Raw genomic sequence first — 13,053 nt, forward strand, 5'->3', positions numbered from 1 at the left:
TTTTTTTTTTGAGATGGAGTCTTGCTCTGTCACCCAGGCCGGAGTGCAGTGGCGCCAACTTGGCTCACTGCAAGCTCCGCCTCCTGGGTTCACGCCATTCTCCTGCCTCAGCCTCCCGAGTAGCTGGGACCAGAGGCGCCCGCCACCATGCCCGGCTAATTTTTTGTATTTTTAGTAGAGACGGGGTTTCACCGTGATAGCCAGGATGGTCTCGATCTCCTGACCTCGTGATCTGCCTGCCTCAGCCTCCCAAAGTGCTGGGATTACAGGCATGAGCCACCGCGCCAGGCCGCATCAGCCATCTTTACTTCACCTAATGGGAAGCATCACAGGATGGTGTGCAAACTCCAAGCAAGTGCTGTTTTTTCCTTCTCTTTAAATCTGTTTTTCTGTTCTGACCCTTGTCTAGGCAGGGGAAAGAGGATGCAAGATAAAATATTCCAGAGAAATAGTGAATCCTTGCCTTCCTGACCCTGGGTGTGGAACCACCCCTACAACATTTATTCTCTGAATTTGTCAATTTGTCCATAAGATTATGGTTAAGAGATCTCAGTTTGAGAAGTCTAATCCTAATTTGGCTGAAGGAAAAATATTGGTAGAGAGGCCTCAGTATGCCCTGGAGTCAAGTCTGTAGGAAGAGCAGATGGGATGGTTTTTTAAAAAAAAATAAAAAATAAGGAATGCCTGGGAGAAAAGAGTTTGAGATGACTGTGGGACTAGGCTTGATTTTATCCCAAATGAGGTTTTCCCCTTAGAACATAACCCAGTTGTCCAGGCCCACCACTATCAAATTCAAAGTATGGGAATCACAAATAATTAAAAAGTAATCAAAATATGCATTACTGTGACATATCTGCATGTTCTCTACCTCCCATCTGGCATTCTTCATTTGGCAATTGCTGCTCATCCTTCAAACCTCAGCTCAAGCATCAGTCAGTTGCCCTAGGAACTGAATAATGCTACTCCTGCACTCTCCTCAGCCTGGGGTGAGTGCCCTTCACTACCCCAGTAAAACCACGGCCCACTTCTTGTTAGGGAAGGAGATATTGCTACCCCTGAAAAAGGAAATACCAATTTTGGACATACTGGACTTTTTTTTTTTTTTTTTTTTTTTGAGACAGGATCTCACTCTGTCGCCCAGGCTGGAGTGCAATGGCGCGATCTTGGCTCACTGCAACCTTTGCCTCCCGGGTTCAAGTGATTCTCCTGTCTCAGCCTCCTGAGTACCTGGGACTATAGGCACGTGCCACCCCGCCCAGGTAATTTTTGTATTTTTAGTAGAGATGGGGTTTCACCATGTTGGCCAGGCTGGTCTCCAACTCCTGACCTCACGTGATCCGCCTGCCTCGGCCTCCTAAAGTGCTGGGATTACAGCTGTGAGCCACCGTGCCCGGCCAACATATTGAATTTGAATGAGCTATAGGATGTCCACATTTTAGCCTTAACCCATGAGACCTCTGGCCTCTGTTCTTTCTCTTTTCCTGTCTCCCTCTGCATGGAAGACAGCTGTTATTCATGGGAGACTGATTCATTAGGCCACATTGTCTTAACAAGCGGGGACACAATTGAAAGGTAACGAGCAGTCACAAGTGGCCCTTCTCTTCTTCTATCTGCTGCTAGAAGTGACAGGCTGGCCCTTCTGATCTACGTGGCTATTTGTGTAAGTGAATTTGGGAATCTTCCCCAGAAACCTTACTTTTCTTGTCACTCTTCACTAGGCTGCTGAGATTTGGTTTGGAAACAGAGGTGCTCTGGAGGCTTGGGTGGCAGCCAGGCACCCTGACTCAGCTTACCAGGCAGCCCTACATTTGGGCCTCATTGGATGCTTGTTCACCTGGCTCTGTTTCTTAGTTGGCAATTGACTCTTGTATGTACAGCTCCCTTGTCAGGAAACTGCAAAGGGAAGCATGATGAGTGGGAAGGTTCTAGCATCTAACTACTTCTCAAACCTCTGACACATCTCTGCACTTCCAACAATATACTGTAATTATTCGCCTCCCTCATTAGATAGTAAATTCCCTGAGAAACTAATCTTTGTATCCTCAGTGCTCAGTACAAAGTCCAATACATATTAGGTGATGAAAATATGTTAAGTGAATGAATGAGTTTGGCCATTCTTAGACCTAGTTCATCAATTAGCCTCTGGTGCTCTCTCTCTGTTCCTGTCAAGTAGAGCTCTAAAGGTTCCCTTCAGAAGCTGTGCTAATCCACACAGTTTTTAGCCCAGACCCAAAACCTCCTCCTATTCTTAGGTCAATCCACATTCTCTAGTAAGCATTTTTCAACTAGTCAGCCCACACTAATTTCCTTTTCTAAATACTTCTCACGCAATTTGTTTAGTACTTCGTTACTCTCTAATTTGTTTTCAGTGTGGTACACTGGAGTTATGCTTTTAACTAGATCACACACAACCTGATCTCCACTTGCGCTCACTTCTGGAAGACATTGTCAAAGTTTTCAAGTAAAGAGGAGCTGCTGTCTAGTCCCACTAACTTGAATGAGGTAGGATAAGTCACTTACTTCCTATAGGCCTTTCTGTGAAAATTGAGGGAATATTCATCTGCTTGAGTATGTCTTGGATGTTGCAGGAATCAAAATAAAAACATGACACCTGCAAAAAATAATGCACACGTTATACCTCATAGATGATGGACTAGAGCTAGGGTGAGAGGAGACCTTAATAAGTGCTGATGGAATTACTTGATAATGATTATGTTGCTCATAGGGATCTCATTAATGAAGGCTAGATTGTTCTTATTATAACTCTAGTAAGTATTATTATTATTATTGTTTGCAATGACAGCTGAGTGATCCAGTGCCTTTAAACCTATTCTAAAACCTATTTAAACCTGTTTCAAACCTATTCCCCTTCTAAACCTGAAAATGTTTGAGAAATATTACTATAATCTCCTGAAATGCAGTTTTGCAGTTTTTTAAAAGTTTGCTATCATTTTATTTCTGAAAGCTAATTCTGGTTCATTAGGGATTTAGAATTCAACACAGGAGTCTTCAAAAACTTCATTTTTACCCATTTCTTTTCCATTACTTGTAACATTGTCTTAACTGGAATTTTGATACCCATAAAGGTATACATGGAAATTTAGGCAGGAATAATTATCCCCATCTCATGGATGAGAACTCAGCCATGTAGTGAATTTGAAGGTCAGAGAGCTTGAAAGTCACTGAATCAGGTTCATGGGACCCACACGGTGTGAAGGTTAAGTCCTCCTTCTAATAAGATGAGGTGAAGAAGCAGAGGGATCAAGGCCCGTGTTGAGTATAAGTAAAATGCGGTTGTTTAATGCTAAGTCTTCTAGGCATTTAGGTTTGATGAGGTAAGAGATTAAAATTTTTGTTTAAAATCGAATTCTTGGATTCTCTCTGAATGGGTCATATACATTATTCATGTTTGCTCTACTCCACGTAATCAAGAGTTCTACAGTCATGCATCAATTATCAATAGGGGTACTTTCTTAGAAATGCATTGTTAGGTGATCTTGTTGTTGGGCAAACATCATAGAATGAATGTACTTACACAAACCTGGAAGGTATGGCTTTCTATACTCCTAGGCTATATGATATGGCCTATTGCTCCTAGGCTACAAACCTACACAGCAAGTGACTGTACTGAATACTATAGGCAATTGTGACATAATGGTAAGTATTTGTGTATCTAAACATAGAAAAGGTACAGTAAACATTCTGTATCGTAATCTTACGGGACCACTGCTATATGTGCGGGCCATCATTGACCAAAATGTTGTGAAGTGGTATAAGACTATATGCATGGTGATGAGTACTCAGCCTATCCATGCTGAAAGATGGATTTTTCAGTCAACTTTCTTTGTGTATTACTAATTTTAATAAAGAAAATTCCCAGATATACTAGGTTAATAACTTTGATGTGTAATAAATTATGACTTACTTAACTTTTTAGATTTTAAAAATGCTTTACATATTGGTATTTAGTTCCAAAAATAAAGAAATAAAAATAAAGGAAATTTTAGGGAAATTGTGGAACAATTTTATCTTAGTTTCATTAAAGGAAATTACATTTTGCAGCAACACTGACTCCATTGCCTGAAAAAAGTTATAATTTTTTATATGCAGAGAATATTGTATATTCTACAAGATTCCCTAGGTCATGATGAATATTGCTATTCATGCATTTTTTGGTAAAGTTTTAAGATGTCACATAAACATATTTGTGCATATTTTTTACAGTGTGGTATGAAGTACCAGTGTGGGATGAGACTCCTTTTCTTTGATTTAGAAATGACATGTAAAAATATAATAACATTTATTCTAAAGTAAGCCCATGCAAATAGGTACTTGAAGGAGGAAGTTTAATAAGTTTCAGCTAAATTAATTAACATGCCCCATGTTGTATGAAAAGATAATCATCCCACTCATTGTATTTCTGAGTCAAATTCTAACAGTAGTGACCAAAATAGATGTATAGACCTCAACAGTCTGATATGATAGCCACTAGAGACTTAATGGCCATTTAAGTTAAAATTCATTAAAATTAAATAAAATTTAAAACTCATCTCTTTATTTGAACTAACTACATTCAGGGGCTCAAAAGCCACATGTGGCTAGTGGCTGCCATATTAGACAGAGGGATAAAGGACATTCCACAGAAAGCTCTAGTTAGTCAGGAAGTCCTTCTGCTGACAGCACTGGTTAACAAGGTTAGCAAGGGTTCCATGTTAATGGGGGGAAAGCTCAGAAAAATTTCCCCAATTAGCATTCCTTTGATCAATATCTTCAAATGCATCTATATGTTTTACACACATACACACATACACACACACCCACACGGCTGATCTTGGTTATCATGAATAATCATATCTTCATATCTTTCATAGCCGCTGTTTTAATATTACTGAAACAAACCCTGAATCTGCTAGTTAAGGGAGACTATAATGACTAATTGTTAATAATATGTTTAATGAAAATAATCCTCACTATTGTAATAGATTTTTCATTGAGGAGGACACACTTTTGAATGCATGATACTTTATTTAAACGCACATATATACAATGATGACAAAGGAAAACATTGCAGAATTCAGCACAATGGCTGCATGCATTGGTAGGATGGGTGGACTCTCGTTTTACACGATGAAATATGGGCTGAAAATAGGAAAAGGCCAGAGAGCAAGTCTCATTTCCCATCACCACATTGAAGGGTCTTCAAGCCTGTAAAACATAAGAAGCAAAGCATGTAAGGGAAGCTGCCCAATTTCCTGAGGTATTAGCAAGGGTGAGACATTTAGATCTGAAGTGAAAGATGACCGGGAACTGTGGAAAAGTCTCCTGTTGGCATTCTAAATAAGAAGCCATGTGGAACATCAGATCGCGAGGCGGAGGCACAATATGCACAGCCCCAGCTGAGCAGCTTTCCACGATGTTGACAGGCGTCTCGGGCAAACATCAGAGGGAGCATTTGAAAGGCTCTGTATGTATCAAAGGAGCCGAAGAACACCACAATCTTTTGAAAATCAAAATTACAGAAATCACATGAAGCTGTAACAGGAAAGTTATTGTTCCTCAACTCTAAATATGCATCCTTTTCCTGCCAGCTTTATTATGTAGTAAGATGCTACTTATTAGACTATAATAAGACCTTTTAAATAAAATAGCACTCATAGGCAACTTCAAGACTGTCAAGTTTTGTCTCCTTCTAACTGCACATGGTGGAGTCTGTCAATGAGGGTGCAATTAATTTTACTTCATGCACTAACTGTGTGACCTTGGGCCACAAAACAAAGACAAAAACCAAGGTTCTAAGTAGGTCTGCGTTGTTATTTTTCTAACAGTAAGTCTATATAGTCTACCCCAAACTTTTTATTGTGGCAAGCATCATATGCACGTCAGTGAAACATGGAAAGATATTTACTGCTTAGTATTAAAGACAACCCCGGCCAGGCATTATGGCTCACAACTGTAATCCTAGCACTTGGGCAGGCTGAGGAGGGAGGATCTCTTCAGGCCAGGAGCTCGAGGCTGCAGTGAGCTATGATTGCACCACTGCACTCTGGCCTGAGTGACAGAAGGAGACCTTGTCTCTGAATAATAATAATAATAATAATATAATTTTTTTAATTAAAATAATGACCCTTACAAATTTTCTACCTGTTTCCCTTGCATTCGCTATTTAAGTCTGGGCTGATTCCTCCAGGGACGGGAGCACTGAAGTTTTTCTCAGTTCAACTCGTTGTTCCCTTTAGAGAAAACAAATCTCACAACTCCATACTAACACCCTTCGTGCTGGCTGGCCATTTCCCAAGAGAACTGAGGGAGGTTAGAAGGGAAGGTGGGTGGCCCAGCGGGTCACCCTGCTGAGTCTCTAGGGAGAACTTGATGGAGAGCCACGTGTCAGTCACACTCACTGAGCAAGTGTTCTAGTGACCTCTTCTGGGGAACTTGGTTCTCGACGTTATAGAACTCTGGGTTTAAGGCAGCCAAGCTGCCACAGACATGCGTGGACCCTGTGAACTATGATTTTACTGTGGTTAGAGACAGGAAGTAAGGACTGAAGAGCCAGGAGGTTATGAAGATGGAAGAGGACCAGGCTCCTCTTCAGCAGCACTCCTTGTCCAGGAGGCACCAGAAAATCTTAGCTCGATGTTTCACACTTAGACATTGGTGGGCACCTCTTTCCAAGACAGACCGAAACTACAAGAAAGTCCTGAGACTACAGATAAACTCCTAAGAATACTGTCATTCAACGTGCATTCATTGAATGTAATAAATCACTATGTGACACAAGTTGAACTAAAATATGTCAAAAAGTAATCCAGAGCACCTAATTTACCTACAGCTTCATGTAAAACTGGGAAAGTTGGAGTAAAAACCACGTGGGGCATTTCCTAGGACATCTGGACACTCCACATATATAAAAACTACAGAGCTTCCCAGCCAGAGATGGACAGTTGGTCATTTCAATTTAGAGTCAGGGACTCACTCTATGCTCCCCTGACTCCAACAATGTTAGAAATTCTATATAATTTCTAAGTTAAAAGTCAATTATTTTTAAAATTGTGAAAGGAGCACCAAATAACCTGGGCTAAAAAATGGTATTCCACAGAAGTTTAGAGATTTGAAAATGAGTACATGAAAAGAGAGGTCTCCTCTGCCTGCTTCTTCATCCTCATTTCTGCCAAAATCTCCCCTAGTCTAGAAGCCTGGTAGTGCCTCCCACCAGGCACCTGTCTCTGACTTCCCTCCCCTGGGCACCTTGAGCTCTGCAACAATGTCCCCATCACAAGCCTTGTCATACCGAGTTCTGGGAACATTTTCTGTGCTTTCTCTCATCAAGAGGTCAGAAATCAGTGTCTCTGGGCTAGATCGTTTTCCATATCTGGAAAAAAAAAAAAAGTCTTTTAAAGCAAGTTTGGAATAGGTGTAAAAACCTTTAGGAAAAAGGAAGATAGTCTCCTATTTGGGATGTGAAAACTAAACATTATTGTCAGTTGTTCATCTGTAACTAGCAAGCTAGGTGTATGAAGCATATATTATTGAAACATTATCATAAATTTTATTTCAAATTATTTATATATATATATATTTAAACTTTGCTCAAATACTCAACAAATAATCTAGGAGGTTACTTAAACTGAACCAAAATTCCTAGTCAAATTCCTGCCTTTTTAAACAACCACAAATAATATGTACAGAGATACATACTTTTATAACTAGGTGACAGGAAATTTGAAAACATGGAAGCATGATTGTAAATGTTTCCACAATTAGTTAATTGGCTATTGTTCTGATGATACACAGCAGTTTAAATCTTAACAAGGAGACCAGATGATATGTCAAAGACAGTCCTAGAAAAAAAAAATCAGCAGATTGCCATCTAAGACCCACCTGTGTCTTTGAATCCCAATTTTCTCATTTGTAAAACAACCCCTGCTTAAATCAGAGTCTTTGTGAACATCCAGTGTGAAATGTGAGTCACAATGCTTTCAAAGTGACAAAGTGATACACATATGCAAATTACTGCTGTTGAAATGCATCCATTCTTCTGGCTACCAACAGACCCTAGGTCTTATATTTTTCATATTCATTCAAGGTGCCAAATGCTAAAGTCTTTCCTGATGCTGTGATTTTAGCCTCCCTATAAGTCTAAAGGAATCTAACTGATCCATGGAAATGTTCTTTTTTTGTTTCGTTTTTTCTCCTGTAGCAGGATATGGGTGAGACAATACATACAGGTAAGGTTTCGTTTACCTGCGATGGTAGTGTATGCTCCCCACTCCAGGACACTACAAAAGGGCCAGACAAGTCTATGCCAAATTGTATCTTTTGAAGAGGCCATTTTTCCCTTTCTCAGAAAAGGCATTGGACACCATTCACCACTTTGTTTAGAAATCAATTAGCCTGGTATGGATTGGTTAATAGGTCCAACAACTGAACAAAGCTGATGGAGGGTATATTCTAATTGCCAAGCAAAATTATATCTAAATTTTTTGGAAAGATTTTCTATTACTGTTCTTTTGCTGAGACTCAAGGGAAGCAAAAACAAAACAACTCCCTGTCCCACTCCCATCATGTGTGAGATTTCCTCAAAGATTTTCTGGAGTTGCGATATTAGACTATAGGCGCCTGCTTATACTTATTTATTCTGTCCATCCATTGGTTTTACTAATCGTAAAAGTCTAGGGCAACCGTAACTCATTTATCTTCATCATGCTCCAGCGAGGAAAAGAACTGCCAACTGTTTTCTCCAATTTACCAGTAAAGAACCTAAATCTGAAATAGGAGGATTTGCACAGTCATAATCTTGCATCCAGTTCAGCATTGTTCACTCTTCTTCCTTAATTAATTCTGGATCATCCTTCCCCTCTACAATGCTGTAACTTTCAAAGATTGAGTCCTTAGAGTAAAGATTCTCAAACCTGGCTGCACATTAGAATCACCTGGGGAGTGTTAAAAACACACTCTAAAGCCCAGGCCCCATCCCAGAGGGTCTGATTTAATTGGTCAGGGGTGGATCCCAGCATCAGTGTACTTTAAAAGCTCCCCTGATGATTTTAATGTGCAGCCAAGAAGGAGAAACACTAATCTAAGCCTGAGTTTCTCCGGGACTGGCTATTCTGTGTAATGGGGGCTGTCCTGGGCATGGTAGGATATTTAGCAGCCTCCTTGGCATCTATACACCTAGATACCAGCAGCGCCCACCTGGTATGAAAACCAAAAATGTCTCCAGACACTGCCAAATCACACCTGGGGAGCATAAAATCATCCCCAGTTGAGAACCACTGATTTAGGGGGCTATATAAGTAAATCGTAGGAGACCCACACTCTAGAATAAGTAATGCAACTTCCAAAAGCAATGAGCCAGGGGTATATATAGAGCAACAGGAATATAAGCACAAATTGAGTGCAGGGGGAACGGGGGTAGGGGGGAAAGAAAGATAATGATATCAGATTATATCTATACTAAATTAAAGCACATCCACAAATGACCCTGTAATTTTCAGAAACACACATAGGAGTGGGTGTCTGTGGTGGGAAGGAGAAGATGGATGTACATTAAGAGCCTCTGCTGGTTTCTAAGAAGGAGTTTACATGAAGATGAGACAGGAAACTCTGCCTCAGAGACCAGCTCATTCCCATCTAAGCTGAATCTCTTGCCATGAAACCCAAGTCCCTTTCCCTTATGTTTTTTTCTCATCAAACATGTTGGAGATAACACTGCCTGTTGATGGTAGTGACAACATCCAAAGAAACTCAAAGGAGGGCTCCAATTCCATAATTCCTACAAAAATAGCTTTCATGAAATGTCCTTAGCTTCACGATTTGTGAAATGGAGATAATTATACTCCCTTTAAAGCTTTGAGGTAAAGACTGAATAAGATAATGCCTAGGAAAACATTTTAAAATGCTAGAGCTTTGTAAAATGGTAAAGCTTTATAGCAATCATCTTCGGAAAAATGAGTTCTACTGTATATTATGCTATAGCTAAATAACTAACAAAGGTTTTTCTAGAAAAAAACAGTTAATATCTTTTTGTTTGTACAAGTTCTCTTTGATCTGCATGATGGCATAGCATAGCAAGAATTTGAATTAATTAACTTTCTGGGAAGTATGGAATATAAAATATTATTGCTTTTTGCTAATTAAAATGATCAGATTTCAAGGGATCACAAACAAATACTATTTAATTCTGGCATTTTCATGTTTTTCAGATTCTATATAAATTGGGGCTTTTTCAAAAGTTTTTTAGGATGTTAAGTACCTTTTTGATGAAACAGGAAAAAGCAAACTTTATTTTAAAAGTATAAATCCTCCCCCTTTTGGATCCTTTCCAACTACTCCCTGACTTGTAAACAGTAAAAATATGGACTAAATAAATAAATAAACCCCACAATACTTTAAACATATAATTTAAACATGTTAACTAACATTAATGCTTCTAAAGGGCTTATCTTTTAGATATGGTCAAATGACTAAAATCATTTAATCTCAGTAATTAAAATAAGATATTAAATGATTTAGAACTAAGATCAACCAATTTTGAAAACAAAATTTAAATCCTATGTAATTTGTAAAATAGTTTGGATTTGATTTTTCCCTTAATTGTCAATGTTGAGAGTGAAAATACGGCATTCATTTTGACTTTCTGAATGTTCAGAAAAAAGTTGACAATTTCTCAGATTCCATGTAATCCCTGATTTCATCCTAAAGTTACTGGACCAACGTAAGTGTCTTCTTAATGAAATACCAAGTGGGCACTTTCTTTTCAGAATTCACAGCTATAAAATAGGGAGATCTCTGCATTTTAGATAAACTGTTTTCAGGCTGAATCTCTAATTATTGGGACTAGGATTTTCAAATATGGGAGTGAGACTGCAAAGAAACACAGTACAGAAGACAAGAAAATAGCTCTATTTGACTTTTTCTAAATACTGTCATTCAATTAGCCCTGGGCAGGCCGGAAAGTCTGACACTGTCTGTGGCAACCCTGCAGTTTACTCCTTGGTTTCGTTTTCTTTGGTGGTCGTTCTGTTTTTCCTAGACACCTTGCTAGCGTTTCTCCCTACAACATTTCTCTGGCGCATTCTTGCCCCTTTCACTGGGTACTTTCGAGATTTCTGGACAGGGCCCCACTGCTGTAAGAACCACAACAAACCCTAAGAGGTGAGTGAGAGGAGATTGCCAGCCTACCAGCCTGGGGAACCTGAATCTGGGGATCACGACTCTGTGACTGTAGTTGCACAAAATGGAAGGTACCCATTTTGTGTAGAGTGTGCCCTGTACAAACATTTACCTAGAGCTGACTAAGTGCCTGATACTGTCCTGCCCTGGGATAGAGCGAAGGAAAAGAAACAATCCCTTTCCCTAACATCCCCAGGATCTCCTGGTGTGCAGGCACTGGCGCTCCCGGAGTCGGTCCCGCGGTCCCACCCACCTCTGCCTGGTGATGAGGTTGATGTAGTGTCGCAGCGCCGAGTAGTATCTGGCCATGTCCTCCGCTGGTGCGTCCTCGCCCGGGTTGTCTGGCTTGGAGGGGTATGCCTCGGCCAGCGCACCCAGGCACACGAGCAGGGACAGGGCGAGGGTCAGTCCGGACAGCCCCAGTCGCTTGTTACCTAGCATCTGCGGGCACAGAAGGCTCAACGGACGGGCTTGGGGATTCAGAGCACCCACGAGCAGCACCTCCCTCCTCTGCCTCCCGCGCTCCTCCCCCTGCTGCCACCCGCGACCCCCAATCCGCTCTCGTCCCAGTCCCGCAGAGAGAACCCAGGCGTGGCTAGCACCACCTTGCGGGCTCCGGGCGCCGTCTGGCCGGGACCTGCCCCTCTGCTCCACCTGAAAACTTCGCGCAACTTCGTTCCAAGTCTCAGGGACCAAGAAGCGCGCGGCAAGAGTGCAAGGTGGGGGCCCCGCCAGTTTAGACATTCAAAATCGAATTGGAAGTTCCTCCTGCTGGGTCACTTTTCTCCCCTCTTGCCCAAACTCTTGTCTGGGAAGAAAACTTTCTTTGTTACTTTTGGTCTGCCTAGCTTCAGGGGATCAACGCTGACAGCAGAGTTCACCTCGGGGTGACGACTGCGGTGGAGAAGGGGAAAGAGAATTGCTTCCTGGGCCAGAATTGCTCCAAAGAGATTTGGAGCCCAAGAATCCAGGGAGGTGGCAGGGCGCGGGGCTCCCGAGTTCCAGGGATTCCTCACTCGATGGCTGCCGGGGAAACCTTCCTACCGCGCACCGCTTTCTGGGCCTCAAGGCGGCGACCCGCAGGGAGACCGCCAGCTGCCTTGGGATAGAGGTCCCGGGTTCTCCCTCCATATCTGCTAAAAGGTAACTCAGAAGAACCGCCCAGGGGGAAGAGCCCGGAAGAAGGGCCGTGGACAATCAGAGGGGAGCAGAGGAACAAGTGGAATTTAGCCGCCAGGAGTACTGGTCCGCGTCGGGGCGCGGAGCCGGCATTGTCCCGGCTGGGGAGTAGGGCGCGATCCTCCCAGGGCCCCAGGGCTCCACAGAGCGCAAGGCTGAGCCTCTAGCAAGTTCACGGGCGCCCCGTTCGCTCCCACCCCTAGACAAACGGGTCGTAGCACTCACGGTGGCTGGCGCGCGGGCGTGGCTGGGCGGCAAGTACTCTGCTGTCGGACGAGCGTCTCCGAGGGGTGAGAGCCAGCGGATGGGGTGCAGAGAACTGGTCGCGACAGGGCTTTTATGGAGCTTCCTCGCCGCGGCAGGAGGGGCCTCGGGCAGTCACGCTTGGGCGACTCCCACCCGCCACTTCCCGCCCCCGAGTGGCAGGGGGAGGGGGCTGGAACCGCAGCCGCACGAGTGTCGACTTAGGGAGCCACCCACACACCAACCCTCCCGCCCCAGGCACTGCCCGAAGAAGCGGGGCCTGGGACCGCGCGAGCGAGGCAGCGCGCTCCGAGCGCGCTGGACAACACCAAAGCCCAAGCATCTGCCCTCGGGCAGTGCCCGATCCCTGCTTTCCTTCTTTCCTTCACGCCCCGTCTAGTCCTGCCAGAGATAGGAGCAGCCCAGACGATCCTTGTCTCCTGCCAACAGGACTACCAA

The 13,053-nt window shown here is 42.7% G+C and overlaps 1 protein-coding gene across 1 annotated transcript; it reads right to left on the reverse strand.

Annotated features, from left to right (window-relative positions):
* Positions 1-5,002: 5,002 nt before the first annotated feature.
* Positions 5,003-12,683, reverse strand: NPY (neuropeptide Y). Its single transcript, XM_003270411.3, has 4 exons — positions 12,577-12,683; positions 11,426-11,613; positions 7,289-7,369; positions 5,003-5,205 (listed from the first exon to the last, which is right to left on the reverse strand). The coding sequence occupies exons 2-4, from the start codon at positions 11,611-11,613 to the stop codon at positions 5,181-5,183; spliced, it is 294 nt and encodes a 97-aa protein (XP_003270459.1). The 5' UTR covers positions 12,577-12,683; the 3' UTR covers positions 5,003-5,180.
* Positions 12,684-13,053: the final 370 nt, after the last annotated feature.

The sequence above is a fragment of the Nomascus leucogenys genome, chromosome 17 (genome assembly GCF_006542625.1).
Source record: "Nomascus leucogenys isolate Asia chromosome 17, Asia_NLE_v1, whole genome shotgun sequence".
NCBI lineage: Eukaryota > Metazoa > Chordata > Mammalia > Primates > Hylobatidae > Nomascus > Nomascus leucogenys.